This window comes from Solanum stenotomum, chromosome 1, assembly GCF_019186545.1.
Source record: "Solanum stenotomum isolate F172 chromosome 1, ASM1918654v1, whole genome shotgun sequence".
In the NCBI taxonomy this organism is placed as follows: domain Eukaryota; kingdom Viridiplantae; phylum Streptophyta; class Magnoliopsida; order Solanales; family Solanaceae; genus Solanum; species Solanum stenotomum.
The window spans coordinates 86,043,530-86,060,539 of NC_064282.1; the positions used below are offsets into that span (position 1 = coordinate 86,043,530).

General features: G+C 32.2%; 1 protein-coding gene and 1 long non-coding RNA gene across 2 annotated transcripts in view; one reads left to right on the forward strand and one right to left on the reverse strand.

Annotated features, from left to right (window-relative positions):
• LOC125864666 (uncharacterized) overlaps positions 1-293 on the forward strand; it is a 173,168-nt gene extending 172,875 nt beyond the window's left edge. Inside the window, exon 3 of the long non-coding RNA XR_007446259.1 lies at positions 51-293. This is a non-coding gene — a long non-coding RNA (uncharacterized LOC125864666). The remainder of the gene's footprint in view (positions 1-50) is intronic.
• A 5,321-nt stretch (positions 294-5,614) lies between these two features.
• Positions 5,615-9,047, reverse strand: LOC125864495 (40S ribosomal protein S9-2). Its single transcript, XM_049544523.1, has 3 exons — positions 8,920-9,047; positions 7,213-7,594; positions 5,615-5,979 (listed from the first exon to the last, which is right to left on the reverse strand). Exons 1-3 carry the CDS (start codon positions 8,945-8,947, stop codon positions 5,796-5,798), a joined length of 594 nt encoding a protein of 197 aa, XP_049400480.1. The 5' UTR covers positions 8,948-9,047; the 3' UTR covers positions 5,615-5,795.
• Between the last annotated feature and the right edge of the window lie 7,963 nt (positions 9,048-17,010).

The window sequence follows — 17,010 nt, forward strand, 5'->3', positions numbered from 1 at the left end:
CCTGTTGTTTTGGTACTCATGCTACGCTCTGCATCTATTTTGTGATGCAGGTCCGAGCACTAGTAGCCAGCGTTGATCGAGCTTGGAGTAGACTTATCCGGAGACGGGGGTGAGCACACGGCGTTTTGTACTATTTCAGTCTTCATCTGTATATATAGACTTGTCTTTTTCCTTTCGAGACAGTCCAGTCTCTGTTGTCCAGTTTTGGGACTTGTACTCATTTTGTAGAAGCTCTGTACTAGTGACTTCCAGGTTCTGGGAGGGATCTTTATTTGTATATATGTTTTTGGTTTGCTTCTGCCTGTTTATATTGTTATTTTCCTACTCTTGTTTAATTTCTACCCTCAGACCCATTACTTGTTGTTCCGGGTTACGGGTTGGCTTACCTGCTGGTGGGTTATAGTAGGTGTCATCATGACTTGATAAATCGGGTCGTGACAAAGCTAGAGCTACATACCTAAAAATCATCAAAGATGAAAAGAGATGAACTCTAGAATGACTAGACAATTGAAGTTCTCATTTTTCAAGAGGTAAGACTTCTCTTTTAATTTAATTCGATATATTCATTGAACATTTGTTATTATATTTTTCTGTTAATTTTTTTTAGGATCGAGGACAAAATTAGGTTGAAATTTCTTTATCAAATAGTTCTTTAAAAGAAGGGTTGAATTTTTTTGTCCTTGACCCAATATCGAATTTACCTGTGAAAAATATTTTGTATGGTCCAACACCTAGAATAGTAATCTTTATTGGGAATTAGTGCGAACACAACTTTTTTTAATTGATCCTTTCAATGAGATCGAGTTGATATATTTTGGGATTTCGGATATTATTAAAAATAATGGCTTCGAAGGAAAAATGTTATAAATTTACTGAAACATTTTTTGAACTTATCTTCTACTCTAATACACGTATAAAGTAAATTTGATAACATAAATCTTCCATCTATCATGTTTTTCTTTGTTATTTAATCAAATATATATGATATCGTTTTCACAAAATCATTCTTGTATATGATTTTCTCTGGATTTTCTAAAATATGTCTTTTAATGTACCGTGATGAGTTGATACAATACAATATATTATATATTATTTCAACATTCATAAATATCTTTTTTATCCTATTTATTTTTATAAATGTATTATATTCAAGTACATTAGCATTCATTGTTAAAGTCGAATCCTTAAATTTAACTCACAATCTCAAATGTTATTTTGTAAAAAAAAAAAAACTGGTCAAGTGCAACCCTTAATCTTTATAGTGGTGGATAGGGCATGATATTTTTGTCTCATTAATTAAAAATTAGCCCAATCTGATCCCACAAACTTCAAAACTCATAAGAACTAGTCAAATATCTCATATTCAAGTGCACTAAAATTCATTATTGAATCGAATTCAAAATTTTAACTCACAATCCCAAAAGTATTTTTTTTAAATGATAGACGGGTCTGACGCAACCTGCAACTCATATAGTGGTGGATTGGTCTTGAATGAATCATATTTTTAAAAAAAACTATGTATGGTTAATAACCGAATAACTGAATCAAAATCGAAAACAACCAAAACGATAAATTTATATTATATTTGATTTGTTTTGGTTTTATAATTTAAAAATCAATAAAACCAGTTTTGTTTTAACTTCGACTAATAACTGGCCCAAATCGACCCGTCACCCCTTTTAATGACCATACTGAAAAATAATGGAGTTTTTATTAATTGAAGAAGTCAAAATAATGAATTTTTCTTCTACTTGTAACTTAGTTATTAAGAAAAAAGATAAAATTTTGAAAAGAAAATATAATGCATTCTTATGCATTACTATACAATGAAATTATAATAGTATAGCATCTTCTTGTTTAAATAACTTGTTCCACTTCAATAATAGTAGTGATCGGATCAAACCGTCTATGCAGAGAAAAATAAATACATTCACATACTATCAAATCCTATAAATAAAGTAGATAAAATGAAATGTTATATTGATTCTATTTTAAATAGTTCACTCATATTGAATATTACGGAAGTTGCTCATGTACAACATGATTCAAACCTAATCATAAAAAATATTCTCGATAAGCAAAGTAGTTTACCCTTAAATAGGCTTAATTGGAAGTTTTTTTTAAAAATAGAGTAGGATTACTTGATAAAAAAATACATATAATTTTATAAAGAAAATAATTATATTTATATAGTTTATATTTGCAAACTACACCCGCATAATCCTTTTTTTACAATATTGTTGTATTAATATACATTTATTGTATAGAAATGTACGCATAAATTTATATTATTGTAAAAATATGAAGATTCTAATTACAAATATTGATAGACAAAACTGTCAATTAATTTTTTTTCCTCAAATAATTGTCATTTAATAAAAAAATAAGTAAATAAATAAATATATATACACGCACACATTGTATCAACATTGTATAAATATGTATAAACATTGATTAGAACATCTTCTGATCATCACCACATCTCCATTTCAATATAAAAATCGCCAAAACGGAAGGAAGAAGAAATATTGGATTGTCTAGGGCAAATATATGAAAAAGTTATATAATAAGGTAAACATATTCTATGTATTACTATACATAATTATAGTTTAAAAGAAGGAAAAAGAACATTTGTACCATGAAAAGACTGCTCAATTACTATTTGTTCCCATCAGAGTATATAAATACCAGCAAAGTATATAAATACTTTGATCGTATCAAGGATGACAAACCAGTGATTCAATGAACAGTACAAGGGGCAGTTGGGTAAATAGTTTGGACCATGGGTCCTGTCAATGCAAATATATTGGATTGAGTTCCAAAATGGATAAATAGTTAAGACAGGTCTGGCAGCGTGGGCGAGAAGTTGTATCATCACGTAGCTCATGTGATGGCTGTCGGTTAGAAAATCTCTCAAATAAGAGTAAAGAGTATTTTATTGTATTTTTATACACATTATTGAGTTGACAACTGTTATTTATAAAGCTTTAATTATTGCATCTCTTATTGTTGCTTTTGTATTGAAGTTGAGTTGATGTGAGTATTCTCCCAGTCTTATCTATTCAGTTACCCATGCTTCCAGTTTTACTTGCATGCTCGTACTTTCAACATATTCATATCATTCGACATGCATTTTATAATGATGCATATACAGGTGTTCAACATCATCAACAGACGCTTTGTTGAGATCATTTGACATTTCAGTTAATTTTGGTGAGCCTCCTTGCATTCTGGAGGATTTTCCCTTTTCAGTTTAGTCTTGTTAGGGTGTTATGGGTCTTGTTCCAATATCCATGTTGAACTATAGATGCTTCATAGATCGATAGAGTTGAGGAATTTTTCTGTATTTACTTTTCCTTGAGTTGTTTTACAAACTATAAATATTGCTATTGAGTATTTTTCCAGACTTTATGTGTTGAGTATTTGAGTTTAACGGATTTAATTCAGTTTTAAGCCTATTATTGCTTGAGTTGGTTTTCCTCTTGTAGTCAGCCAAGATGAGGGTTCGCTTGGAGACCAACAATGATTCTCGAATACTCTAGTATAAAATAAAAGATATTTCTCAAAAACATTTTTCATTCATAAATTAAACACTAAAAATCTTTTTCGGAAAATATTTTCTACTCACCAACTGAACATGAGAAATTAAGTAAAAAATCTACTTGTTTTCAAGGAAAATATTTTCCATGGAAAATATTTTCCTTCATACCAAACACACCATCTTCTATCTTCTGATCATCACCACATCTCCATTTCAATATAAAAATCGCCAAAACGGAAGAACGAAGAAATATTGGATTGTCTAGGGCAAATATATGAAAAAGTTATATAATAAGGTAAACATATTGTATGTATTACTATACATAATTATAGTTTAAAAGAAGGAAAAAGAACATTTGTACCTCGAAAAATGGCTCAATTACTATTTGTTATCATTAGAGTATATAAATACCAGCAAAGTATATAAATACTTTGGTGGTATCAAGGATGACAAACCAGTGGTTTAGTGAATAGTACAACGAATAGTTTGGACCATGGGTCCTGTCAAGGAAAATATATTGGATTGAGTTTCAATTTGGATAAATAGTTAAGACAGTTCTGACAGCATGGGCGATAAGTTGTATCATCACGTAACTCATGTGATGGTTGTCGGTTAGATAATCTCCCAACTAAGAGTAAATAATATTTTATGGTATTTTTATATACATTCTTGAGTTGACATCTGTTATTAATAAAGATTTAATTATTGCATCTCTTATTGTTGCTTTTGTATTGAAGTTGAGTTGATGTGAGTATTCTTCCAGTCTTATCTATTCAGTTACCCATGCTTCCAATTCTACTTGTATGCTCGTACTTTTAATGTATTGATATCATTCAACATGCATCTTATAATGATTCAGATACAAGTGTTCAGCATCATCAATAGACGCTTCGTTGAGATCATTTGACATTCCAGTTAGTTTTGGTGAGCCTCCTTGCATTCCAGAGGATTTTCCTTTTTCAGTTTAATGTTGTTAGGGTGTTATGGGTCTTGTCTTAATATCCATGTTGAACTATAGATGCTTCATAGATCGATATAATTGAGGAGTCTTTCTGTATTTACTTTTCCTTGAGTTGTTACAAACTATAAATATTGCTATTGAGTATTTTTCCAAACTTTATGCGTTGAGTATTTGAGTTGAACGGATTTAATTCAATTTTAAGCCTATTATTGCTTGAATTGGCTTTCCTCTTGTAGTCGGCCAAGATGAGGATTTGTTTGGGACCAACAATGGTTCTCAAGTACTCTAGTAAAATTAAAAGATATTTCTCAAAAATATTTTCCATTCATAAATAAAACACTAAAAATCTTTTTCAAAAAATATTTTTTACTTCACTAACCAAACATGAAAAAATAAGTCAAAAATTTACTTATTTTCCAGGAAAACATTTTCCATAAAAAACATTTTCCTTCATACCAAACACACCCTAAAATAACACCTTGTAAAAATTACCACATAAAACACCCGAGCAATTGATTCTCTCTGAATCTAACTGATACAACAAAGAAACGAAAAAAAAAGCTGAGGAATAGAGATGGGAAAGATAGAGATTGTAAGCACTAAGCAGTGAAGACATGTGGAAAATTCAATTTGCTACATAAAGGACACGTAGCTTTAGTTGATGATGAAAAGTCTAAAATATCCTCAAATATAATTTAAATGACATTTAACTGACATGTTTATACCTAATCTCTAACTCATGCTTCTAATATAGTAGAAAGTAGAATATCCGTAATTTTTTGTACCTCAACTATTGTGTTAATTCTTTGTAGTTCTGTTAGCATCTAGAATCGTTGTTACTGCTATAGATTATTTTTTCTTGAGTAGAAAATGTATCAAATACAACTTCACTTACTCTGAGGTAAAGGTATAATTTGCATACAATCTACGTTTTGTATACCATCACTTAGGGGCAACACTGGGTGTGCTGTATATGTATATCAAGTCCAGGAACCAAATGTCAGAGTACAGTATACTACTAGGTGCTGTTATATGTGTGGAAATTAGATCCAAGTACACCCCAATTCAGTGTCTAATGAACAAGGGAAAAGGGAGAAGAGCAGAATCTAATATTCCATCCAAGAAAAAAATTCTCTTAATATCAAGTGCTAAATCCAAACTCAAAATTCTCTCCACCTCTGTCAAAAACATTTTCTAATATATTAAAGGTAGATTAAATTGCAAAAACATAAAACAAGAAAGTACACAACATAGGCAGAAGTGAAACACCCAAACGTAAATAAACATAAGAGTTTATTCTTCATCTTCCTCGTCTCCATCACCACCAGCTGCTTTCTTTGCAGCAGACTTCTGGTTCTTTCGCTTCACTCTTCCAGGGCGCCCACCACCGAAAGGACTAGTGAGAGAGAAGTCAATGTGCTTCTGGGAGTCCACTCTCACCATGAAAGAAGCAACATTCACCACCTGCCTACCAACTCTGCATAACAAACATCATTAGATTGTGGAAACATATTTTACATACTGATAAAACAGATAAATAGCACAAAGTGAAAGATTGAGAAAATCCAAAATGAGCAGGCCAGCCAAAGTATTGATGTTAATATAAGTACTATATAAAAAACAAATAATTCATACACTACTACTTTGTAAAATTCACGGAGCACAGGATATCATAAGGAACCAATCCCCTCAGGGTAATTGACTGACTGACGCTGATTTGGAGTCTGTTCCGTACTGCTGAAAAAAAGTGTCATTCAAGCTTTTAAGAAACTAATTTTCTTTATAACCCGTTCAAGCTTCATGAATTTTAATCTATTAACACTTGGACATAATGGCAATAATTGACACACAATTATTTCTTTCATTTCGTTGATACAAAGGATAGAAATGGAAATTAAGTAAAGCAGTTTAACATAGTGCAATGCATTTCAGTTGTGCAAGTTTACACAACTTCATTATAAGCATATGGCTTATTTCAATAACAATCTACACAAATGGAAATCATAGATTATTGAATTGTATAATACTTCCAAACTCAAGACAAGTTTAACCTCTCAACAATACAGACCAACAAACAATTTTCACAAAATGCATACTGATCCTGTTCAGCAGCATCAGACTCGGAATTATTGTGTCAAGGTAAGGCATCTTAGTGGGCATACAGAGATGTTCTGAAGCTTTAATGTATAGAAGAACATCTTCGAATAAGTGTTAGGCAGAGGATTTGAAAAGGAAAGCAAAGAACTCAGGACTTTCAACAAAATGGAGAACCCAAATATGTATTTTTTCCTCGAAAAGCACATCAATCATTAACAAAGATGAAGATTGATGATGATTTGATTATTTGACTATTTTCGCTAGTCCTCACTGTACAGCAAACATCATCCTTTATATCATAGCTCGTTTTAGTAATTTCAATCTCTATAAATAAAATATTATGTTACCTAAAACATAAAATTTATGTTGGAGCTCTTTGATAAAAAGAACGCCAAATAAATGACTCAAACCTAGAACTTTTCCCATAAAAAATGTAGTGGTCAACTAATAACATTAAAAATGGCATATTGTTTTATCATTGAAGCAATTTTTTCTTTGCACTTCGAATTCTTGCAACCATACATTTGCAATTAGAGAAAGTACCAAAAATAAAAATAGGCTGAGCTAATTTTTTTATTTGAACTGTGTCAGTAAAACTGTAATATGTTAATACCTGATATGCCTTTGTCGAATGAGCACTCTAGCATGGTGGATAGACTTAGCCATGCCAGTCTTGAAGACAAGGGTTTGGAGACGACGCTCAAGAAAGTTCTCTACAGTGAGGGCCAAGACATAATCAAGCTTGTTCTGGCTCTCGTCCAATAATCCGTATCTGTTCATCCTTCTCAAGAGTGCCTCACCTTCAAAAATACGGCGTGGGTCTTTCTCATCCAAGGTCAGAAGCATTCTTGCGGCATTCCTGATACGGCTCAAGGCATACTGAACTCTCCAAAGCTCCCTCTTGCACCTTAGTCCATATTCTCCAACAAGCTTCAACTCTGCATCCAATCGCTCCTTCTCATAAGGGCGTCGAGGCTTCTTAAAGGTTTTCCCATCTGAATTACACATCAAAGGTTAAGAAAGTATGGATAATAAAAGTCAATAGCAACACAATTCTTATACAACATTAGCATCTACATATAATAGCAAAAATAGAAACTGCAGACAATGGTAAATATCTCCAGAGACTAGTATAACAAATGCTGCTACTACAATACTTAAATCACAATTTATTTGGCTTGACTGCTTGAATCCTCTCTATTCATTAACTCCCTTTGAACTAATTTATTCCCACACTCAAAAAATCGTCTCTTAAGGCTAATTGGGATCCCCAACAAGAGGATTTCTAGATCCCATAGTTATAACGCTATTGACAAACAAATCTCTGAAACGAACAAAAGAAACTCCTAAAAGAAACTGTACTGCACCAACAGGACTGAGCCTTAATCCCAACTACTTAGTATTACCGGTATGAGTATGAATCTTTGGCTACTAATAAACTCATCTCCGAAGACTACTAGATTATCAAAGAGTGGTCATGCACACATATCCGAAGACTACTAATCTTTGGCTACTAATAAACTCATCTCCGAAGACTACTAGATTATCAAAGAGTGGTCATGCACACATATCCTGTTATCAGCTAATCATTAAGAAATGGTGGTCTAATAAAATGTCACAACGTACTAGAATCACAATAAAAATTTTGAACTTTTCAATTCTATATCTTGACCAACCAAGAACACCATCACGACCTTCAAAATTGAATACAAGAAAGTACATCTAATCACCAACAAAACCTAGCTGAATTGGACAATGACCTAGCATCCAATCTTTTATAATTGAATTGAATTGAATTTATCAGTAGCACTCTACATTATTCCAACTAAATTGTTCACCATTCAAGATTATCTGTCAATTATATGACAAAGTCAAAACGGTTGTTCCTAAACAAAGATACAAGCTTTTCTTTTCTTGAGTTGCAGAAATATGCAAAACAAGATAAGAGCAACAGACTAAAAAACTTGCACAAGGCTGAGCTAATAACTCACTCAAACTTTTACAGAACAGCTAAAATTCCTACACCACAGAGTTATCAACTGTATATACGATTCAGCTCGACATATATATGAATAGAGTTGTCAACATATCTTTAAAATGTGCATTTAAGTTCAAACATTATCTAACTCTAAGATCAAGGATCATGCTCTCTACTATCTAAAACCAAACTAGAACAACAACAAAACAACATACCTAGAGACATTTAGCATCTAAGAAACAAAATCAACGAAGATTTCATCGTTTATTATTGGGACATTTGGCATACACATAGCGAAGGAACAAGAAAAGAGAATGAATTTATACAAAATTGAATACTTACAGTTGCGGTAAAAGGAAACGTGCACCATACTTTCTGGTCACCGGCACCGTCGTCGCCGATCTGCTGAAGAGAACAGAAATGGCGAAGGGTAGAAAGCACAAGGGTTTTGAAGTGTACAAATTTCTATATATATATATATTTTCCTTCGACAAAGCCTAACGGGCCATTGTTGAACATTAAGCCCAATATTTGGGCGTATAGTGATTACAACTTTAGCCACTCATATTATATTCCTGAGATAAATTTCACAAATAGCCATTTTTTGTCATTTTAGATAGTCAAAATTGATAAAATAAAAATAGGACGATAATAACTCGGATAATAATAATAAATGTGAAATCTGAAATTTCAAGACAGTGGTTATATTTTTAAAACGTAGTCGGTTCGGATAAGTTAGTGGGTGTTATTTTTATTATATTTTTCATTTGAACTACTCTTTTAATATATAATGTAGTTATGTTTGTCAAATTTTAGTATAGATTTTATAGAAAAAACAAGAAATACAAAATATTATCAGAGTTTATTTATCATGCACATTATAAAATTTATGAATTAAGATTGGTTAGAAAATTAACTTTCTTAATTTGTCTCTTCTGAATAAATCGGTGATTAAGTGATCAATTATTAATTGAACTAACTAAACTTAGTTATAATGTTATAAATAACAGAAACCAACACTCACAATCACTAAAAATAATTTTATAATAAAGTAATTCTTTATTATGATATTTCGTTGGTCTTGAGAGACTGTTTGAAATATGATATCTATAACATGAGGAAAGGCTCAAAATATTCCCTCATCTTTGAGTTAAAGCTCAAAGTCATTTTTGAATTTTCACATGGAACACTAATAGTCCCCCATGTTTGCAATATTTGCACTTTTTTGGTCCTCCTCCAAAATTTTGCTTAGTTTTTAACATTGATTTTATCCATAACTTATGTATGAGATGTTCAATCGTCATTTTATATATTTAGTAGAAATAATAACTTCATATGAGAGAATGTGAGAAGAAAAACACCTTGTTTTGTTTCGTAGAAATCGTATTACATTAAAGTTGAGAGGTTCATCACGATAATTTCACGAACAATAGTACAAATTTTTTCTTTTCTTCCAACGTCATATGTTAAGATGTTCTTAGTTTAGCTGCAGTAGTATTTCTACTGAACCAAACAAGGTGTTCTTCTTATCGTCTTCTCTCACATAGGTTATTATTTCTACTAAATATATAAAAAGACGATTGAACATTCTTTACATAAAATTGTGGACAAAAATTAATGTTAAAAAATAGGCAAAAGTTTAGGGAAGGACCAAAAGTGCACTAATATTGCAAACTTGAGGGACTATTAGTGCTCCATGTGAAAACTCAAGGATGACTTTGAACCTTAACTCAAAGATGGGGGACTAATTTGAGCCTTTCCTCTCTATAACATAAGTAAATCATTTTGAAGAGGAAAAAAAAGATCATTTTAACAAGATCTAAAAAGGGATGATATTGAAGTTATTTTCTTTGTTGATCGTTATAAAACTGAAGTATAATTACATCCTGCATGAGTCAAAGTATATTTTATAATATACACCCAAAATTAGATTTTTAAAATCATCTCAATCATATTGATTTTTTTTTGTATCGGTACGATTCAGTTAATTTTCAATTTTTTTCACTTTTAGACTATCACTTCAAAATATAATATTATTAAAATATTTCTTTCGCAAGTATGTATTTGAAGAAGCACTTCAATTCTTCACCAAAATGTCAAGAATGTAAAACCTTGTTGCCGTATTGTTTGATCTTAAACATTTAATAGGAGTGCTTGCATATATTTTATCGTATTGTTTGATGAAGTATCTATTATAGTAACTTTTAATTTTAAATCTAACTAATTAAAGGATAATTAAAGAGAAAAAACTCAAAGTCGTCCAGTCACATGAGGCTTGGGACCTAAGTTATATTTATATTTGAAAAGTGTTACAAAATATATTTATATATTAATTTTAACACACTGTAAATATATAAATATATGTACATGCATGTGTTATCTCTCACATGAAAGGGGAATGCCTATTGTTAAAACATATGCATAAAAAACTTGTGTGTCTCGTAAGTAACGATTGATTGCATCTGGATAAGTAGGTTTCCTTTTGAACTTTTTCATAGTGAACATATATCTGATATACTCGGTCAATCGATAGATTTGATATCTTTGAACCGTCGAGCTTTGGTGTATACCTAGACACATAAGTCACACAATCAACCCTTGAACTGTTTTTGGTTCTTATTGTTTTTTCGTTTCAGCCATAAACACGTCTTGATTAATAAGTGCTTAGAGAAATGGCCTTATCAGATTCTCCTTGAAGCGACTTACACTTCACACTTACATAAGTGGTTTCTAAATGTGTTATCTCATAGATACACTATTTGATATACCTTGTATCACACTTAGAAATCATTAAAATGTCTTAATGCCTTTATCCTGGTTACTGACATTGTCTCATCATGAGAACGGACCATAGATTTTTTTTTTGACAATGTCGAACCGTTTTCTATGACTTTATTTGATCTTCTTGAACCTAGATCTTGGGATTTTCAATTTTCTAGGTAGAGTTAACCGTCACGATGACTTGTCATCGATCATAGTCTCATTCCCATCGATGATCTCTCAACTCCCTCTCTAGTTAGGCCTTTTGTAAGTGGATCTGTCACATTATTCTTTTTTACATAGTCAATCGTGATAATTCCATAGAGAGTAGTTGTCTAACAGAGTTGTGTTTTCGTCGTATGTGACGAGACTTACCGTTATACATAACGCTTCTAGCCTTTCCTATTGCAGCTTGACTATCACAATGTATGCATATATAGGGCATTGGTTTAGGCCAAACCGGAATATCTTCTAAGAAATTTCAGAGCCATTCAGCTTCTTCACCTACTTTGTCTAAGACAATGAATTGAGACTCCATTATAGAGCGAGATATACATGTTTGTTTGGATGATTTCCAAGATATTGCTCCTCCACCAATAGTGAAAACATATCCAATCGTGGATTTAGTTTCATTTGACTCATTAATCCAATTTTCATCACTATATCCTTCAACAACTCCTGGATATTTGTTATAATGCAAATCATAGTTTTGAGTGTCATCTAAGTAGCCCAAAACCCTCTTTATTTCCATCCAATAATTTTGATTGGGATTACTTGTGTATCGACTCAGTTTACTTATAGTGTAGGCTATGTCTGGTCGTGTATAGTTCATGACTTACATTAAACTTCCCAATACTCTGACATAATTTAATTGAGACTGACTTTCACCTTTATTCTTAGCAAGATCAAGGTTCACAACAATTGGTGTCTTTGCCCTTTTGAAATTCAAGTATTTGAACTTTTCAAGTACCTTTCGAATATAATGAGATTGAGACAATGCTAGACCGTGAGGAGTTTTATGAATCTTAATTTCCAATATCGAATCGGCAACTCCTAGATCTTTCATATCAAACTTACTAGCGAGCATACACTTAGTAGCTTTTGCATTAGCAATGCCCTTACTTATTATCAACATGTCATCCACATATATGCATACAATGACCTCTTGATTAGGAACGTCTTTAATGTAAACACATTTAGCACATTCATTGATCTTAAATCCATTTGCCAACATGGTTTGATCAAACTTTGCATCCATTGTTTCAGTGCTTGTTTTAGTCCATAAAGTGACTTAACAAGTTTGAACACTTTCTTTTCTTTACTAGGAACTACAAAGCCTTCAGGTTGTTCCATGTAAATCTCTTTCTCCAGCTCTCCATATAAGAAGACGGTTTTCGCACCCATTTGATGGATTTCAAGACCATATATTGCAGATAGGGCAATTATCTACTGAATTGATGTATCTAGTCACTAGCGAGTTTGTTTCAAAATAATCAAGACTTTTTTTTTTCTCTAAAGCCTTTGACAACAAGTCTTGTTTTGTATTTATCAATAATTCTATCATCTTTCATCTTCCTTTTGAAAATCCATTTTGAACCTAGAAGTTTGTTTCCTAGAGGAAGATTAATCAACTCCCAAGTATGATTGCTTAAGATTGACTCAATCTCACTATTGACAGCCTCCTTCCAAAAGGTTGAGTCATAGACAACATAACTTCCTTGAATGTTTGAGGCTAACTTTCAAAAAAGAATGTTACAAAATTAGATCCAAATGAAGTAGATGTCCTTTGATGTTTACTACATTTTGGACTCTCTTCATTAGGTATATTCTCTTTTGGTTCTTCTCGAGGTCGATTAGACCTTTCACTAGATAACTCAAGTCTAGTTTTATACGGATAGATATATTCAAAGAATTCAACATTATCTGATTTCATTACCGTATTGTCATGAATATCCAGATGTTCGGACTTATGAATCAAAAATTGACATGCCTTACTATTTATGGCATATCCAATGGATACACAATCCACAGTCCCCTCTTAGGTATAGGAACTTGGACTTTGGCTAGACATTCCCACAGTTTGTAATATTTCAAGTTGGGTTTTCTATCTTTCCATTTCTCATAAGGAATAACATGTTTCTTGTTGTGAGGCACTCTATTGAGTATTCGATTTGCTGTAAGGATAGCTTCCTCCACAAGTTTTATGGTAAACCTAAATTTATAAGTAATGCATTCATCATTTCCTTTAAAGTTCAATTTTTCCTTTCTGTGATTCCATTAGATTGAGGAGAGTAAAGAGGAGTAGTTTGATGGATGATTTCATTTTCTAGACATATTTCTGCAAATAAAAATTCATATTCTCCACCTCTATCACTTCTGATCATTTTTATCTTTTTATCCAACTGATTTTCAATTTGTATTACCTAAATGCAACTATTGTTTCATCCTTACCATTTAACAAATAGACATAATAATATCTAGTGCAATCGTTAATAAAAGTTATGAAATATTTTTCCCGCCACGTCATAGTGTTGACTTCAGGTCACAAATGCCAATGTGAATTAGTTCTAAGGGATATGAATTCCTTTCAACAGATTTATAAGGATGCTTAACATACTTAGATTCAACACAAACTTGACATTTTGATTTATTGCACTCAAAGTTAGGCAAAACATCTAAGTTAATCAGTTTTCGCAAGGTTTTGTTATTGATATGTCCCAAACGTTCATGTCATAAACATTTTGACTCAAGCAAGTAAGAATAAACATAATCTTTATTCATATTAACTGCAATTACATTGAGTTTGAAGAGGCCCTCAGTGAGGTTGCCTTTTTCAACATACATCGCATTTTTACTCACTACAACTTTATCTGAAACAAATACACATTTGAATTCGTACTTGGTCAAAACTGGTATAGACACTAAGTTCTTTAGCAGTTTCAGAACATACAAGACCCTGTTCAAAGTCACCACCTTGCCCGAGGTTATCTTTAAGTAGATCTTGCCATTCATTCCACCTTTGCAGCAACAGAGTTCGCCATAAACAACTTCTCGTCTGCTGGGGCTGGAGTATATGATGAAAATAATTCGTTGTTGGCATACACATGACATGAGGCACCAGAATCTAACTATCATTCTCTTGGATTTCCAACCAAGTTGCATTCTGAAAACATTGCATAGAGATCGACCATCTCTTCTTTAGATTCAACCAAATTTGCTTGATCCTTCTTAGGATCCCGACATTCAGTAACCCTATGACTACGTTTGTCACAATTGAAGCAATTTCCATTGAAGTTCTTCTTAGGAGGTTTGCTCTTCGATCTAGATGTTTTCTTTATTTTCCTTTATTTTGTGGGATCTTCTTCAACAATATTTACTCCAGATATTGCTGAATTACCACGTGACCTCTTTTCTGCGGCCTTGTTATCCTCTTCGATTCTCAGCCTTACCATGAGATCTTTAACAGTCATCTCTTTGCGTTTATATATCAAGTAGTTTTTGAAGTCCTTTAACGACAGAGGTAACTTCTCAATAATCGGTGCCACTTAAAAAACATCATCCACAATCAATCCTACATTAAAGATTATGTGAGTATTAAGAACAAACTTAATATGTTCAACATAGATTATGATTTGCAGCTCTTGAACTTGGGTGACAACAGTCTTACTGTCTATCATCTTGTAGTCCAGAAATTTTGCCACTGTGAACTTCTTCATTCGGATATCCTTTGTTTTGTACTTCTTTTTCAAAGCATCCCAGAGTTCTTTTGAGGTCTTCACACTACTGTACACAATGTATACATCGTCTTGCAAGCCAGTCAGAATATAATTTTTACACAAAAAATCTGAATGCTTACATGCTTCTTTTTACGAAGAATCGTTCTTCGTCCGGAGTTTCATCCGACAGAATAGGAACGTTCTCACTAATGAGCCTCTGTAGACTCAACGTAATCAGATAGAAGAACATCTTCTGTTGCCATCTCTTAAAGTAGACTCCAGAAAACTTTGCAGGTTTCTCAGCCGATGCAAGGGAAGTAGTTGAGCGATTGTGTGCAACCGATGTTGTTGCAACACTCATTGTTCCAACATTTACTTGACATGAATTAGTCATTTTTCTTTCACAAATGGCAGACAATTTAGTATATGAAATACTAACAGTAAAGAATAAATCTTTATACAACATGTTTCTGATTTAACGATGAAATTTTTATGCTCTTCTAAATGTTATTCCAATGAATTTTAAAATTCAAACAGAATAGAAAACCAGAAAGGTTTTAATCTCTAAAAACCTCAAATACATAGACAAATGTTAAAATTCTTAAGTTTGTTATCTTTTGTATTTAGGTTAGTAAAAACAGAAACAGAAAAAATGACATAGATAGAAAATAAATAATCTGAGTGCACAAAACCCACTGTGTATCCTTAAGAAATTTAATCCCCTCAAGTACCAGAGGTTGTAGATTAATTTCTTCCAAGATAAAACGGATTAACTATTAAAGAAGTAGCGGTACCTTAAACTTCAATAATTTTAGCGAACTAAAAAAAAAGCAACGAGCACACACAGACTCAGTTGATCGACAATTTGATTTGTAAGAAAATGTATGCAGAAGAGAGAAATTTTTTAGTGTTTAAAAAATGTGAGAAATCTCTCTTTTTATAGCCAACTGCAGCAAGGAACGCGTCTGGTAGGACAAATGTGTGAACACATATGTTCAGACATGTCTTTCCAGAACGTTTGTGTCTTTTGGGAAAAGAAGTGTATGTTCGGAAGGAACAAGTCCCTTCTTAGCAACTTTACCGTTATGCGAATTTTCAAACAATTATGTTACGTGAAATTAATTCTGTTAATTAATTAATTAACATTATGAATTAATTTTTAAGAAAAATGAAATTAATTATTGAGATTGATTAAATAATTTTTGCCTAAAAACTATCATTCAATAGCATCATTTGCCAAAGCCAAAGTCGAAGTCGAGGACGAGTGAGCGACGACGATGGCATGAGGGGATACCTTCTACTTAACTCTTTAATAGCTAAAGGAAGTTTTTCCTAATATAAGGACAACCTTTTTTTCCATTTTTCTACCAATATGGGAGAAATGACTTTTCCTTTTCAAAGACTTTTCATTTGAAATGACTTTTGATTTTCCCTCCAAATTGGTTCCCCCACATTTTCCAATTTCTCATTCATTCTTATTTTCCATTCGCACCTTGCTAAAACTCAATAATCCCCCATATGAATGGGGAATGACTATTGTTAAAACATATGCATGAAAAACTTGTGTGTCTCATAAGTAAGGATTAATTGCATTTGAATAAGTAGGTTTTCCTTAAAGTTTTTCGTAGTGAACATATATCGGATATACTCGGTCAATCGATAGATTTGATATCTTTGAACTTTCGAGCTTTAGTGTATACCTAGACAACCTAAGTCACACAATCAACCTTTGAACTGATTTTGATTGTCATTATTTTGCTCGTTTCAACCATGAACACGTCTTGGTTAATAAATGCTTAGAGAACTGGCATTACCGGGTTCACCTTTAAGCGGCGTACACTTCACACTTAACATAGGTGGTTTCTAAATGTTTTATCTCATAGATATACTATTTGATATACCTTGTATTCAATTATTTTTTTTGGGACGACTTTAGATTATTTTTTCTTGAATCAAA

What these genes read in the sequence shown, in the direction of transcription:
- LOC125864495 (XM_049544523.1), bottom strand. Translation starts at nt 8,947, where the DNA reads ATGGTGCACGTTTCCTTTTACCGCAACT. An exon ending in CGTTTCCTTTTACCGCAACT is followed by an intron (nt 7,595 to 8,919) that starts GTAAGTATTCAA and finishes TGTGTAATTCAG; the next exon opens with ATGGGAAAACCTTTAAGAAG. An exon ending in ATTCGACAAAGGCATATCAG is followed by an intron (nt 5,980 to 7,212) that starts GTATTAACATAT and finishes TTTGTTATGCAG; the next exon opens with AGTTGGTAGGCAGGTGGTGA.